We start from the raw sequence: 16,202 nt of genomic DNA on the forward strand, positions 1-16,202 counted from the left end.
GTGGGCTCTACTGATTTGAATCATTAAATTATACCTCCAGCTAGGCACAGCTAGTTCAGCAGAAAGATGTAGGAACATTCACAAAATAGAAATGTGTAGGTCCCCCGACAATGGGTGCAGATCTAGTGGCTTTCAATAATTTGCATAGATGTGCGGTTAAACGGTTGATGCCTTCTGCACCTTCTAAGCTCTCCAACATAGTGAGTAAGTGCTCATCGATAGCAAGTGTTTGTTCGTTCTAAACATGCAGGACATTTCTTGGTTTGGACCAACTTTGTCAGAATCTGTAACTGACACTGAAGATGCACTCACTCTAGATAAGATGTACAAAAGAAAAATGAGAAAAAAGAATTATATTTTCAGAAACGCTCGTTGACTTGAGCTTGACTTGAAACCGCCTTCAATGCAGCGTGTTTGAAATGCGTCTGTGTGTTTTTGCCACCTTGGCACTTCCTATTGTGCTGCATTGAAGTGGATGGCAAGTCAAGTTCAAGTATAGCAGCGTTTCTGAATATGAGGGTTAGTACTAATCACATCCTGCCTGCCTCAACATTGATACAGAATGATTAAAACAAAAACATTCAGCGCTTCAGAGATGGCGGGCTGAAGAAAAACCTTGAGGCAGACTGTGTCAGTGCATGTTTTTCTTGTGTGGAAGAGTAGAAAAAGGTATTCACTGCACCACTCGAAGTGCTCCAGGCATAATCAGCTGCTTTCTGTGATTACAAGAACAAGGTTGGGAAAATAGCAGTTCCATTAGTTGCACTCTGGCAGACACATTTAACGCTTTATAGAAATTTTCTTCTGGATATGGCCTTCCTTGTGGGTTATATAAATCATGCCAGCCAATGCTTGCACCGAGCATTACGGCGATAGCTAAAACCGACCAAAAGTGCCCGTATCATTCCTATTGTTCTATGAAGATCTGTTATGTGGCAGGGACGTCTTAAGCAGATAGTAACACAGGTAAGACACAAAGGCAGATTGCGCACTTAGCAACAGCTGCAGAAGCTCCCCGTCTTCCTCTTCTTCACGAGTAGTATAAAAAATATATTTTAATTTATTTACTTCATTTGAAACCTACTACGAAATTCAAGATTGGGCAGGCAGGAACAGAGCAATAAAAAATTAGGCAAAAATTTAAATGGCAAAAAAAAGTCAAATTTTACAAAAGTGCACAATGGGTAATGGTGTGAGAAAAATTAAACAAAAATACAAAGTATAAATGAGTATAAAAAACGACAGTGATAAGAATGAAGCAATGTCTTGAAGCTCCACAAAAATCAACAGATACACATTACACACTGAAATGCATAAAGTTATTCAGAAATATTCACTAATAGCCATTTGAAGGAGTCATACTAAATAAATACCAAAAAAAAATACAAGCTTAAGCTTGTATCACTGTCATTTTTTATACCTATTTATACTTTGTATTTTTGTTCAATTTTTCTTGCACCATCATTCATTGTGTACTTTTGTAAAATTTGATCATTTTTTCTCATTTTAATTTTTGCCTATTTTTTTATTGCTGTATTCCTGCCTGCCTAATCTTGAATGAATTTAAATTAACAGATAAATGTCATAGTTAAGATCCTCAGAGCAATGCTCTAACTCATCTGATGAAATGACATCAGGTGAGAACTGAATAATTATTTAGAAAAAAAAAGAACTTTTAAAAATGTTAGTCCGAGTGGTGTAAAGAAGCAGGCTATGCATTCGAAGATGCCAAGATGCACCAGGAGGACATGGCTGTATGTATTTATGTGCATGAATACTAAGCTTACCATTGTAAATTGAATGAAAAATCTCGGCCTGTGATTCTTGAATGATCTTCAAGCACAGGGATGTCATTTTGTAGTACAATCAGTCAATTTTTACGGGGAAAAAATAAAATGTACAGTGCAGTGCGTCTTTGGACAATCTCAAATTTTTCTATGTCTAGAAAGGGTCACAAACCACTCATGCATACTCCAGCTTGAATAAAATTTATGGTTTATATGCCAGCATTTTTGATTTTAAAGGTTTTTTTTTTTCAATTTGTGCCTCAGAAAATTGAGCTTATAAGAATTTGATACACATACATTTGTATTAAGTGTGGACCAAGAAAGCATGTTCGTAAATAAAAACTCGCTTATCTGGATTTTGTTAACTCGAAAATTCAGCGAACTCTGACACGCGGGCGGTGCGGTCCCAGCAAAACTGTATCCTTCAATGGTGTCAAATGCTCGTTAATTCTGAAGGATTTAGATGAGCACCGGTTAACTCAGACGATTCCAGAGAGGGCTGTCGGGGCTCCATGCTTTCAGTAACCGAATCCGGTAACCTACGGCAGAACCGAAGACCGAAGTTTTGGAGAAACCAAAACCAAACGAATATCAGCAGAATATGATCGTGATGATAGTAAATGAGGGAGGAAGTGGCCAGGTAGCGCTAGTCAGGGGTCCGTATCAAAGCAGCAAAAATCAAGAAGCCAAACTATGAAAAGGCCGAATGTCAGAACGAGGGGAAATTGAAATGCCAAAAAAGTGAAATGCTGAAAAATCAAAAAGTTGAAAAATTAGAACTTGAAGCACTCAGAACGCTGAAACAATGTGCAGTAAATTCTATTGAACCAACTGAAAAACAAATGAAGTGCTTCGTAAATTGTGACTACCACTTGTTCATTTTCCACTGCATCACTGTCTCCTGATGTAGCTGTTTAACTTAATCTGCAGATGTACCAGCATCGAAGTATTAAGCCGATGTTAAAACTTATATTTTTTACCTGTTGTGAAGCTAGGTATATCAGTTGGACAGGATGATTCTTACGGGTTTGCAGAAAGAAAAAAAACATTGCGGTCGAGCGTTCGGAGTACAAAAGCAGCAGTAATGTGAGATAGTTGTCATTTAATTGAAAATGGAAGAACACACTGTTGTGGTGTGCTCCCAGAAGAGAATACAAAACTTTGATCTGAAGATGATTATATGTAGATGCTCTAGACACTACTGGAGGTACGAGAGGCTGGGCAAGTGTCACACTAGAATGATTACCGACTTTCATGAATAAAGTACTTGCAAGGTCGTCCAGAAAAAAAGCAGTCTACGCTAGCCATGCTCCGGATGGCACTCAAGAGTGGATCAAAGCTTTGTTGGTGGCCTCGGGCAAGGCACCCACGAAGCTTGTGCAGCAAGTCACGGCACATGTACCAGCGTCTTCAAGGCAACCCCTTTCGAGTGATGAAGCCTTGCGGCAGATTGTGAAAAGGAAAAAGAAAGAGAACTGCCAACATGACCCACGCAGGAGCTCGGCCTCGAGGGCAAGTCCTGAACAAGCGTTGATGACCGTAAGCTTCGAGTGGCTGAAAGCGCATGCTAGAAGCCACGGAAGCGCTTGGGCCACTTGGGCCGCCAGTGCATTCAGACTTGGCGCCGCATGCACGGACGACGACAATGCGGTCTTGTGCATGAGATCAGAGGTTCAAGCAAGATTAGAAATTAAGGAACCTGGAATAGGAAGGCTTGCTTTAGGAGCTCACGGGAATACACCAAATCAGGGAGTATAAGGTGTTATGGTATGGACTTCATTTGAGGGCAGAGAAGCTGGCAGCAAGATAAAATTTGAGAAGCGATTGAGAGAAATGGGGGAGGAGCGTTGGGCTAGAAAGGTTTTCAGCTACTTGTACATGAGGAATGTCGATACAAAGTGGAGGAAGCAAACCAGAAAATTGACAGGTAAATACTTAGAAAACATCAGGAGGCCAAACTAAGAAGAACTGTCGGTTAAGAAGGTGAAGGAAACGGAGACCGATATGTGGAGAATTGGCATGATTAAAATGTCTGGACTTGAGATCTATCGAACTTTTCAGCAAGAAATTGCGAAGGAAAGGATCTATGATAATAGTCGGGGTATTTCTCAGCTGTTTGATGTCAGGACAGGAGTATTGCCAACCAAGACTTATGAGGCCAAATACCCAGGAGTAGACATGGTATGCAGTCCGTGTGGAGAGGAAACTGCCGAACACCTGATAATGTTCTGTAAAAGGCTTCACCCTATAGTTCAAAATGATGGCACAGAGTTTTTCAATGCACTTGGGTTTAGGGACAGGGAGGGCAAAATAGACTTTAAGCAGGTAGAATCAACTAGAAGGAGGTTATCTGATTGGTGGCTAAAATCAAGGCACGAGTGAAAATTAAACCCTTCACTGCAAAGTACCAGTCCTCAACTTCACTATTTAAAAGAAAAAAAAGATAAATCCAGTTTTCGGTTCACTAAGTATTACGGCTAGGTGGCGGTAGCCGCCGCCTGATTTAAAGGGCACAACCATATAAATCTATTCGGGACAGTTTTCGCAGCCCCCGCGACGTCTACGCTGCTGATTTCTTTGCGTTGTGACTTCGCGCATAGCGCAAGCATAGCGTGTGCAGCTCGGGTACATCAAAAAAGTTGACTGTTGGGCGAGTTGGCGCCTTAACATAGAAACCGTCGTTACATTCCCGGGCTGTGTTTGTACACGTTAAGGATGGTGTGGCCGTTCCTGGTTTGCTGACTGATGATAACATTATCAGAAGTGCTTGAAGAGGATCAGAATCACTGTTCCAATCATGACATTCAAGATGAGCCGATGCGACATTGCACCGTGCAGGAGGCCGCCGTATGCCTCGCTGTCCTCACGGAGCTCTGCATCAGTTCTCGCGACAGCGAGCGTGCACACCACCACCACATGGGGTTGAAAAAGATCGTTCTAGCACTAATTGTGATGACAAGGCCTACTAAGTTGATGTAGTTTTTCGTGAAATAAAAGTTTGTCTGTGCCGAGTACATTCGAAATCGCATTTTCAGTGTTGAATTGGTCTTTTTCAATTCGCTTACCCAATTTTACACCTATTTATCAAGCGGAATTACTTGCGATTCTCTTAGCGTTACGGAAATTTCCTCAATCAATAACAGATGTTATTATTCTTTCAGACTGCCTGTCTATGTGTAGTTCATTAACTGCACCTAATATTTCTAATGCTTTAAAAGCATTTTACGCCGTTGCCCCAAAACATTTACGACTCATTCGCTTGGTTTGGATACCAGGGCAGAAAGGTTTCACCCTCAATAAATATGCAGATGCACTCGCAGTGGCCTCACATAATTATCCCATAATTTCAATATTACCGATGCTAGCATTTATCACCGGGGCACGCTTTGAAAAATTTGTCATATCAGATCATTTCGAAAAATCTCACTTGGCAACGTCTGATTTTCATTATCTTAAGTGCCCCTAGAAAAACAGATGGTGCTCCTCTAGAATGACGGAGATATCAATTACAAGACTACGATGCCGAGTCCCCCCTCTGAATTTTCATCTACACAGGTCTGGTTTGGCACAGTCTCTCCTATGCTTCCACTGCAACGAGAGTGAATCCCTTCATCATTTCCTCTTAAGATGCCGGTTATATACAAATCAAAGGAAGAGACTGTTAGATGAACCTCTTCGTAGGTTGGCTCTAAATTTATCCCTTCTGGTGGTCCTTTCCTTTGGAGCAACTGAAAAGGGATTTAGCCACAGGAAAGTTTGCAAAGCTGTATGCTATTTTCTGAAGGCAATAAAATAAATGGAATGTTAAGCTGAGGCATAAATTCACTTTATTTCAAATCATAATAACTTGCTCGTTTTTTTATTACCTCTATTTATTTTATTTCTAATCTATCAATTACCAATTGGTTCTTTGTTTAAACATCCTTACCTATATAACCCTGCTGGTAAAACAATTCGATCTCACAAATGAGACATTTTCCGTTTCATGGCCGATTCCTTGTGGTGGGTTGCGCCAGGGTTCAGTGGAAGAACCAACATTTTTCCTTTTGTTTTGATGGTTCATTCTATAATACAGATTTCGGTTACCTCAGACATTTTCACCAGTCCCGTGAGATCCGGGTTAACGAGCTTTTACTTAATGGTTACTCCTAAGCGCACTTCATGTACTTGTGCTCCTTGAACGTGGTAGGTAAACATAAATGGCTGGTTTTTTTTTTCTTTTTACTAATAGTAGCATCTTTTTGTTGGCGTTTAATATCATTGGAGACAGAATGCACCACTCACTAACTTGTGTTAGGACAAGATTCAAGTGCAGCTGATCCTGTTGGCATTTTACTTTTTCTTTATATAGAATGCAGTCATCAGTGAACAATAGAAAAGTAATGCTAGACTCCACCATGTGAGCTGTATCACTGATGTAAACAAGTAAAAGATTTGGCCCTAAGACACTTTCCTGTGAAACACCTGAGAATACTGGTAATGTGTTAGAAATATGTCTTCCCATGTCAACGTACTGAGGGCAACTTGAAAGATCAGCATCTATTCATTTTGAGACAAAAGATGGCAAATTTAGGTGTCAGAGACTCTAGAAAAGTGTCTTGCGAGGAACAGAGTTAAATGCCTTGCTAAAGTGCAAAAAAATTTAATCGGCCTGGCCCGAGGAATCAAGTGTTTGTGCGATTTCATGAACTGTTTCAACCACTTACATACACATTGATAAGTTTTTTGAAAGCCATGTTGATCCGGAGACTATAGATTGCTATTTTTAAAAAAATCCATTATGTAATGGGTAAATTTGTGTTCAAGCACATTGCAGCATCTAGATATTAGAGAAATTGGGTGGTAGTTTTCATTAAAGCAAAGAATCACCTGTCTTGTGCACAGTTACAACACTGGCAAGGAAACAATCATCTTCTATGTAAGTGATTCAAACATATTGATTCTGTTGGTCACATATAAATGTCACCTGTTGGTTTCTAGTGGGGACAACAGAAGTCAAATAGAGCCTATGAATTTCTAATTCAGTACTTATTGTACCAATAAGATTTTTCCTTAGACCAACAGGAAATTTTATTGGCATTTGTGTTGCCATTGAGAGGTTTAACAGGGCACCTGTAACTATAGGATGTTGATGCATTTTTACTTGAGTGTACATAGTGTTCATATGATTTCACTTCCGGCATTGTTGCCCTCCCCCGCCTTGCCTGGGTACCTACAGCAGTTCGCGTGCTGCAGCGTGGTTTATAGAGGGCTCGTCATTTTTTACTGTGCACGATGTTTAAAGAAAAGCCATGAGTTTTTTTTGTTGTCATACTTTAACGAGCTCATCGGATCAGGAAGGCCTCGCTCTTTGGCTCGATAAAAGATCAGAAAATCAAGATATGTGACACATGTACCAGCCACTGTGTTCACCGGCTGCCTGCCATGACCTATGAGGGCCCATTATCTCACTTTCACTACAAATTGCGCGGCCCAAGAAAGAGTCAAAGCCCAAAGTTTCTCGAGCCGCAGTATTAGGAGTGGATGAGTGAAGTGCAGCATCTCCCATAGAAAACGAGTCACCATGCATAGTTGGGCAAGTTTACAAGAGATATAATAGTAATATTAATTTTAATATACTGCTGCGGCCCATGCCACCAAACTCGCAGTGTGGCTCTCCAAGTGTTTTAAACAGTGCTGATGCTGAGCATCTTTGATTGGAATTTGCGGAAACAGCCGAGGAAAATATTATGCGAGGTAGCGACTTCGCGTGGTGCATGCCGCGGTAATGCCGGTCACTTTTTTTTTTCGCGTGTGTATTAGCACCTTTTTTTACCTTGTATTTTACTTTTGTTGTTGTGTGCTAATGTACAGTGAAGTCTCTGAAAATGGTGGAGATCGTTTTAGGGAATCAATCATCAACCCATTTTTTAAAAACCTGGTCCCCCAGCTCGAACCAATCAGCTAGACTTTAAACCGCGAGTGAACGAATATTGTTTCAGATCTATTTTCACAGTTTGTTTCAGTGCAATACCCGAATTCCCACGATCACATTCACGATATTAACCACCTCCCTGACACGCTGATTGTGCACGCAGTGGTCATGGACAAGTTTGTGTGTACAGTATCACGGTTAGTGGTGGAATTAGGAATTAGGAATTAGGATTTTAGTGGTGCTTCTCATTTGCAGCTGGTAGGTTGTGTGCATACTAGTAAGATTTCTTCTTTTCAGGCACTCGGGTTTTTACATGTTTAGCTGGTAACACCTTTCTATTTAAACGAGTGGTAGTTGACTTCATATGAAGAGCTTCTGTGTGTGTTTCTTTTTCGTTTAATAAGAAAGCCACTGTTTCTTAGTATTTAGAACTGTGTGTTCCTCTATAAGCATAAAATGAACTCTGTTGCAGGATGATTTTGGCAAAGAAAGAGTTTCATTCAGGTCACTTCGCCCTGCAGTGAATGAATCCAACAAAACGGCTAAGACGTCAGTTGACCAAAGCAGCACGGATGGTGAGTGAAGTGTACATTAAATAAGGTAATAATATTCTGAAATGTAGGTGCTTTCATTGCAGCTGTAGTGTGTGTGCTGAACAATTATGACTGAAGAAAATGTAGTGCAGAAACAGTGAGATGGACAAGCACAGAATCGTCACTATAAGCAAGCACTTTTCTCCTGATAGTGTTTTCATAACTGTTGTAGAATCCAGGTTTCATATAATCGAAAAACTAAAATTATAGGCAGTGACATTTAGCCTTGTCCAAAAAGCAGGTACAGACCGCCTGAATAAGCCCACGGCAGGACTTTGTGCCTCTAAAAGGAAGGTATAATAAATTATTCTTGCCAAGGGGGTGGCAGCTAATGACAGCATTACATAGTTGGAGGAGGTGTTCTTTGTTCGCAACTTTAAAAATCAAATCTAACGTGCTTCTTTTTACTGATAAACAGAGTCCAAAAGCTGCCTCCGTGTGAAAACAAAACAGGAAAAGCATTGGCAATGGCCTCTTGTCAGGAGAGTCATCGCTATCACATAATGATGATGGACCAGAAACTTGCATAGAATGCCTTCGCACGCGACTGAGCTGTAGCGTCGTAATTTTTTGGCTTGAGAAGTGCAATTAATGATGTCCCGCTGTTATTAATATGAGCACTGACTATTATGAATGCTGACATCAAGTGAAAGTAATTTTGCGCGATGAAAAGAGCTGCGTCGCACTTTTATGCGTGCACAAACCTGTGACTGCAAGTGCAACAAAAGCAGGATATTAGCTGTATGTCGACCAGGAAATGTTTCCACGAACCGAAGATATGAAAATATCAGCTTTTCAGCTGGCTGAAGCTACTCCGTGTGGATATAGCTTAACTAGGTAATCACCTTGAATACATACATACGCGATTGAGGCGTATGTAGAAGTGCGTTAACTTCCAGGAGATTAAATTTTTCAGTTCTAAAACATCTTGTCTCACTCTCTCGTTTCCTAATTCTCAACCTAAGGGAACGCAAGTTCATATTTTGCACTTGTGCATATTTGGTGAACGTTTGATTCGAGTAAATGTTTTTTTTTTCTTTGGGACAGAATTTGAAAGTCATCATAAAATGCGGGGCCGGCATAAAACTGCGTGTTATAACCAAGGTTTTTGATACATTATATCTATGAAAATTTTTGCAGGACCAAACTGATTCATCGTAAAATGTGGGTCGTTGCAAAACCAGGGGTCGCAAAACCAAGAGACGTATAATCTAACTTCTACTGTGTGTATATTGTATCATAGACAGGATAATTACTGGTCATTAAAGGTAACTGACTGGATTCCAAGAGCGGGCAAATGTAGGGAGGGGAAGACAGAAAATGAGTGGGGCAGATGAGATCAAAAAGTTTGCAAGTATAACACGGCAGCAGAGAGCACAGGACCGGGTTGATTGAGAAAACATGGGAGAAGCCCAGTAGGGGGCATAGTCAGGCTCTTGAGGATCATGATAATACGTATTAAGTTCAAGGATGTCTAAAGTTTTTCTAGTTCAAGTGTTTTTCAACTAGTGCAATCAATCCAACAATAGCCTTTATTAAGTGTGGTTGCAAAGGAAACTGTAACATGACATGGGGCGGAGAAAGATTTTTTGCACAGCCTTCAAGAACATATCTGTATATTTTAAATGAGAAGTATTTATTTGCAAACCAAAAACACTTTGACTCTTTCTGCATGCCCACCCGCCTGCTCGCTTGTCTGCATGCCCATTTGTTTGCCCGCCCACCCGTCCGTTCGCCGGCCTGTTTGTCTGATCTGGGATGCGATTCTTGTGATGGAGATGTCCAATTCGACAGAGTACTTCAGCTACAAAACAAAAAAAACAAATCGTGACATCACGGAACATGTTGAGATGTTTGAAGAACGATGCAGGGAATGTATACCGACCTTCCAAGCTTGTCAGGCTGGTGGCCAGGTTAAATTAAATTCAAGTGCTAACAGTATTAGAGTTCATGCATGACTTCTGAGACGTGTGTCCAAAAACCAATCTCTCGAAGGGGCATTCTTGCAGTGAAATCCGTTCTGTCTTTCTCATTTGTTTCGAGAGAAGTGAAAGTTGTGTGGCGTCAAAATGACTTTGAAGAAGAAAGACCAAAAACAGGCGGTTTGCTGCTCGCCAAGCTCCAGCCAATCAGTGGAGGCCGAAGTGGACATGTGTACTTAGTGGACACCGCGAGAATAGCTCCCCTGGCCTACATCAAGGTGCTCTCGTGGTCGTTTCCTTGTCATTTTTTTGCATGGGCGAGCATTAGTTTAAGATGAAAACGATAAACAGGTCATAACACGAATAGCGTGAGTTACTTGTTGCATATGTCATGTAACTTTTTGCTTCAGTTGTCCTTGACATCCTTGGCTTCAGGCCTAGGTTCCATGGAAGCCATGGAATGCAGGTATGAGCCACAGGTGATTCTCATTTTTGTCAACTCAGGAATGGCATAACAGACTTTCAAAAATCTTTATGCAATCATGTTATGGAGCTTGTTTCGCCGAAAATGCAGGCAGGCATCAGCAGTGTTGTTGGTGCGGAAAAAACAGCCTTGTGCTAGTAGTGGTGCCAAGCTTGAATTAAGTGCAGAGCCTTTTTGGTTTCCATTGATCTTAGCATTCATTTACTTGATTATAACTGGGAAGTGTTTCAAAGCCCTCAACCACTTCCCAATACTCATCAAAACAAAAAAAAGTGAAAATCCAACCCACACTCCTCAATGGAAGCTTGACAGGGCCAATAGGGAGGAGTTTTGCAACATTAATAATATCTCGTGGGCAGACATGTCTCCTTTAAGTATTGAAACAGCTGCTGAGTATTTTACTACATTTATTATTTTACTGTTTCTGAATGTTTACCAGAAATAACAAAGGTGACAAGGGAACGTCGTGTCTGTGGAATGACAAGTACCACGAAGCTCAGAAGAAACAGCATTGGGTTATCTGTGAGATTCCCCCACAGTCTGTGAGATTCCGCCAAAGAACACTCCAGCAGGTTAAAAGAGGCAGCTGGCAGAAGTTCATATAGAGTATAAACTCCTATAGAGATGAAGACAAGGTCTGGAATAGTGAGAAGCAAGGAAGAGGTGAAGCAGCTTATTCGGTTCCCTTTGTTCCATTCTAAGACATCCTGTCTCACTTTCTAGTTTTTGAATCGTCAACCTAGGGGAACGCAAGTTCATATTTTCCACAAGGCACACAAAGGGAAAGCCTGGGAGACCAAGCTGACTCTCTGGGAGCACGCTTCGAATTCATATTGCCTTGGGGTCTTGACGTAGACGAAGGGAGCAGACTGGGTGTTCAGGTTAAAATATTTATTGGGCTGAACTTGTGGCCATGTAAAAAGAACATCAGATTACAGCGAGACACTGGCACTAATAGCGGCGAACAGAGCTCCGGCCGTCGATCGAGTGACAAGTGATGATGCGTGTCAGCATTTGTACATGTGCCAAGGAATCTTTCAGTGCTATCGCTAGTGGTGACGTAAGTTTCAGAAGAATCTGTAATGTTCTCGTTGTGGCCGTAATCCCATTGAAAGGTTCTATGATTATCTCAATGGTTCATATTCAATGGCCGTGGTTGTGCAAAACGGCACATACATGTGTTATATGGTGATGAGGAAACTTGAGAAAGGAACTGTTACATGTGTAGATTAACTGATGGCCAGGCGGTAGTGAGAACTGTCAACAGTAGGCCGTCAGGCTCCCGAAGAACACGAGAACATCTTGAGCCCTTAGCCCAGAACGAACTGTTTTATTATTTCCTAAAACAGCCACCCCGCTGCTGTGCCAGGCTTGCACAGCTCAACACAACTATCAGCGCCGCGTGGGGGCGCTGCATTTGAACCAGTATTGTAACACTCCTTCCCTCTTAGGAGGAAGACTACGGGGAGTAGACATTCACCGGTTTCCTAGTTCTTGTGCCACGTCGCAACTTTGGCGTGCTAGGCGTAGGCACGACGAAGTCACTGTTCACATGCACACCCCTGTTGAGCGGAGTCCGGTCACTCTCTGTGGCACAGCTACTCCCAGAGAAGCTAGTTCCAGGTAGCTGTTCCTGATGAGGCACTTCTGGAATAACTGGCGCATGATGAAGCGGCGGCTCCAACTGTGGTGGAGCTGCAGCGTTAGCAGTTTCAGGAGAGGCCAATGTTCCTGTCTGCACAAGGCGCAAGTGGTCGCTGTGTCGGTTTCCCAAGGTGCCATCTTCAAAACGGACACTGGCTGATGATGGAGTGACGTCCACGACACTGGCAGGCACCCAGGGTGTGCCCCTGCGAAAGTTTCGCGCGTACACATCATCACCTGGCTGCAGTGATGGAGCTTGCCGGTACCCTTTGTCAGCATACAACTTCTGCTTGAGTTGTTTTAGGAATACAGATGCCTACAGGCTTGGCCTGAGGACATCCAACGGAGTCTTGAACATTCTTCCTGTCAAGAGTTCACACGGTGGCCGACCTGTCACTTCATGTGGTGTGGTCCTATAGTGGAACAGAAACCTGGAGATCTGCATTTGGAAGTTCCCAGAACCAGACTTCTTGAGTTTGTTCTTCACAGTTTGTACAACTCTTTTAGCTGCACCATTTGAGGCAGGGTGATACAGCGGTACTAGCATGCGGCGTATTCCATTTAGAGTTAAGAATTCAAGGTACTGGGCACTGGTGAAGGCAGGACCGTTGTCTGAAACTATGACATCAGGCAGGCTATGCTGAGCGAATGCAATTCTGGCGACGAGGATGAAAGGAAGTTTCATGTAAGTCTTTGTTCCCGCAGCTCTCTGCCATCTGTTCACCATGCCAAGTTTCGGCAACCTCGAGCCATTCGAGGGGGGAGGAGACGACTGGCCCTGTTACGTATACCGGCTCAAAGCATTTTTCCTGGCAAATGATGTCGCCCCAGACAAGCGTACTGCCGTGTTCATCAGCTGCTGCGGGCCGAAAACGTATGCTTGCTCCGCAATTTGGTCAAGCCCGCCAAGCCCAGTGACAAGAATCTGGACGAGATTTATGTATTTATTTATTTACAGTACCTACAGCGCCCGCGAGGGGCATTAGTGTAGGGGGGAGATAACGATTTCGAAATGCAGAAAGGCGACAGTCCATTAACACTGAGTTGAACATAAAAGAAATACAGATACATAATAAAGCATCCAATGGTGACACGTAATAAACATTGACGTGTGTGAAGGTACAGCAGCAAGAAAAATATATATATATAAAATGCATACGCACACACATATATGTATATACATATATATACACACACAGATAAAAGCAGGCGGGAAAAAAAAAAGAGCTGAAGCGTAGATCGCTAGATAGATGAAACAAAAGTGTAGGCAACTTTAATGTGTGCTCAGGCTACGATAAAATATGATGTTCCAGCCCAGTGGCGAATGTTTCCCTGGACGCGGCTACAATTTCATGAGGTAGTTTGTTCCATTGCTTGATTGATCGCGGAAAAAATGAATATTTAAAAAGGGTAATTCTGGTAGCAAACTCACGCACTTTAAGGGGGTGATCAGTACGAGCAGATATATATGTAGGCTCCGATATGCAGTTTTCTTTGCGAATACCCGTTAAACCATGGAATATTTTGTGAAACAGAGATAAACGTAAGAATTTGCGCCTGTCTTCAAGAAGAGGCCATCCTAAAGTACTCCTGATTTCGAAAGATCTTTTCGAAAAGTTGTAATCACCCGTGACGAAACGGTCGATGTTCACCTTAGTAAAAGGGTCCCACGTGCTGCATGCGTATTCCAAAAGTGGCCGTACATTCGACATATACAGGATTTCTTTCAGGCTGGCCGGTGCTTGTTTAAAGTTACGTCTTAAGAAGTTAAAGTGTTGCTGGCATTTGTTAGTATGTAATTTATATGGGCATTCCAAGTCGAATTGCTGGAAAAAATGACTCCTAAGTACTTATATTCTGTTACAAGGGACAGCTGTGTTGTATTCATGACATAGCTTGCCATCAGCGGGTGTCTTTTGTTTGTGAATCTTAAGAGGTTGCATTTGGACAGGTTGAGTGTCATGTTCCAAGTCGAACACCAAGACATGATTTTGTTCAGATCATTCTGTAGCAGTTGACTATCTGATTCACTTGAAATTTCACGGTAAATACAGCAATCATCTGCATATAACTTCACACGGCAAGACAAGTGTTCAGTAAGGTCATTGATAAATATAAGAAAAAGCAGGGGCCCTAGGACGGACCCCTGTGGCACGCCAGATAATACAGAGACATCAGAAGAGCGAACACCATGAAGTATCACGCGTTGGTTTCCATCTAACAGGTATGCTTCCAACCACTTCAGGAGGGTGTTCGGCAAGTTGAGGTAGGACAACTTTAGTAGCAACAGGGTGTGAGATACGGTATCAAAAGCTTTCTGAAAGTCTAAAAAGATGCAGTCAACTTGCAAACCTGAGTTAATAAATGCTGCGATGTCATGGCAAAATTCTACAAGCTGAGTGTCGCAAGAAAAGCCAGCCCTGAAGCCATGTTGCGTTGGAATAATGAAGCTATTTTCTTGAAGGTGTGCCATTAAATTTGTATAAACAACATGTTCTAATGTTTTACAAGCAACGCTTGTGAGTGAAATTGGCCTGTAGTTGCACGTTCTTGTTTTTGAACCACTTTTGTGAATTGGAATAACATTTGCAGTTTTCCAGTCCGAAGGTAGAGCACCAACTTGAAGAGATATCTTAAATAACAGTATTAAGAAAGGGGTGACAGACAATGCACAGTTTTTTAGGACAAAATTTGAAATAGAGTCAGGACCGGTAGCCGAGTGGATGTTTATCTTCCATAGTAATAATGCGATACCATCTTCAGACAGCTCAATTTCCCTCATCTGAGTAAGCTCTCTGACGTCATGTGATTCTTCAAGTACTTGAAAGCCATTATTGTCCGAAGCCCTCTGCCGTCGTGCAACGTTTTCGTTTCGACTCGTGCGTTCGCGTGGAAGGGGAATCGATCAGCAATTTTATCGCAGCATTAAAAAGCCTGTCCGAGCACTGCAGCTTCGGGGCTGAACTCGAAAACATGCTCCGCGACCGCGTCGTGTGTGGCATAAACAACAAGGTGTCGAAACAAGACTTCTGGAAAAACCGGACCTCACCTTCGACGATGCTGCGCAGACCGCCCTGGCAATGGAAGCAGCAAAAAGGGATGCAAGTGAGATGGCGCAAGCGAACACAAGCAGCGCTATCTCGACTCACCGTGTCTCGTCAGGTTCTGGGGGCGTCACCTGCTACCGCTGTGGGGACGGACATCTTGCATCAAAATGCAAGCATGTGAAGACAATCTGCAATTACTGCCACAAACGAGGTCATTTGGCGAAGGTGTGCAATTCGTGACGAAGGGACAGCCAAGCCCAAAGCAACAGCCCGACCAAGGCACGTTCATTCTCGGCTTGCAGTTCACCGTCATCGAGTAACCGTCATCGTGTTAATACGGTATGCAAGCAGGACGCCGCTACCACTTCATTTTGCAAAGTTTTTGACATGTGGCAAGTCGACTACGCCACGCCGCCTCCGCCTTTCACCGTCACTGTTGACGTTTGCGGCAAGCCGCTCCGCATGGAAGTGGACACGGGGGCAAGTGTCTCTGTCATGGCCAAGTCGCATCTTCTTCAGCTTTTGCCTTCGGTTCCTGTGCAGCCGTCACAAGTGCTTCTGCGAAGCTATTCCGGGGAACTAAAAAAGGTTCAGGGCAAAGCTGACGTCAGTGTGAAGTTTCATGGGAGAGAGGCCGACCTACCTATTTTTCTGACCGGAGACGGATCGCCCACTCTTCTTGGACGCAACTGGATGCGTGAGCTGGGCATTGGCGTCTCCGATGTTGAAGTGAACATTCACGCACTTTCCGACGTCAAACACCTAGTCCAAGACTACGCCGAAGTGTTTGAAGAAGGCCTGGGTACATTCA

The 16,202-nt window shown here is 42.7% G+C and overlaps 1 protein-coding gene across 6 annotated transcripts in view; it reads left to right on the top strand.

Moving 5' to 3' along the window:
- LOC119174040 (intermembrane lipid transfer protein VPS13A) overlaps positions 1–16,202 on the top strand; it is a 1,344,268-nt gene that overhangs the window by 995,337 nt on the left and 332,729 nt on the right. For all 6 annotated transcript variants that reach the window (XM_075894208.1, XM_075894209.1, XM_075894213.1 and 3 more), the window contains one exon: positions 8,174–8,276. In XM_075894208.1, the coding sequence (XP_075750323.1) occupies positions 8,174–8,276 (103 nt within the window). The remainder of the gene's footprint in view (positions 1–8,173; positions 8,277–16,202) is intronic.

The sequence above is a fragment of the Rhipicephalus microplus genome, chromosome 5 (assembly GCF_043290135.1).
Source record: "Rhipicephalus microplus isolate Deutch F79 chromosome 5, USDA_Rmic, whole genome shotgun sequence".
Taxonomy (NCBI): Eukaryota; Metazoa; Arthropoda; class Arachnida; order Ixodida; family Ixodidae; genus Rhipicephalus; species Rhipicephalus microplus.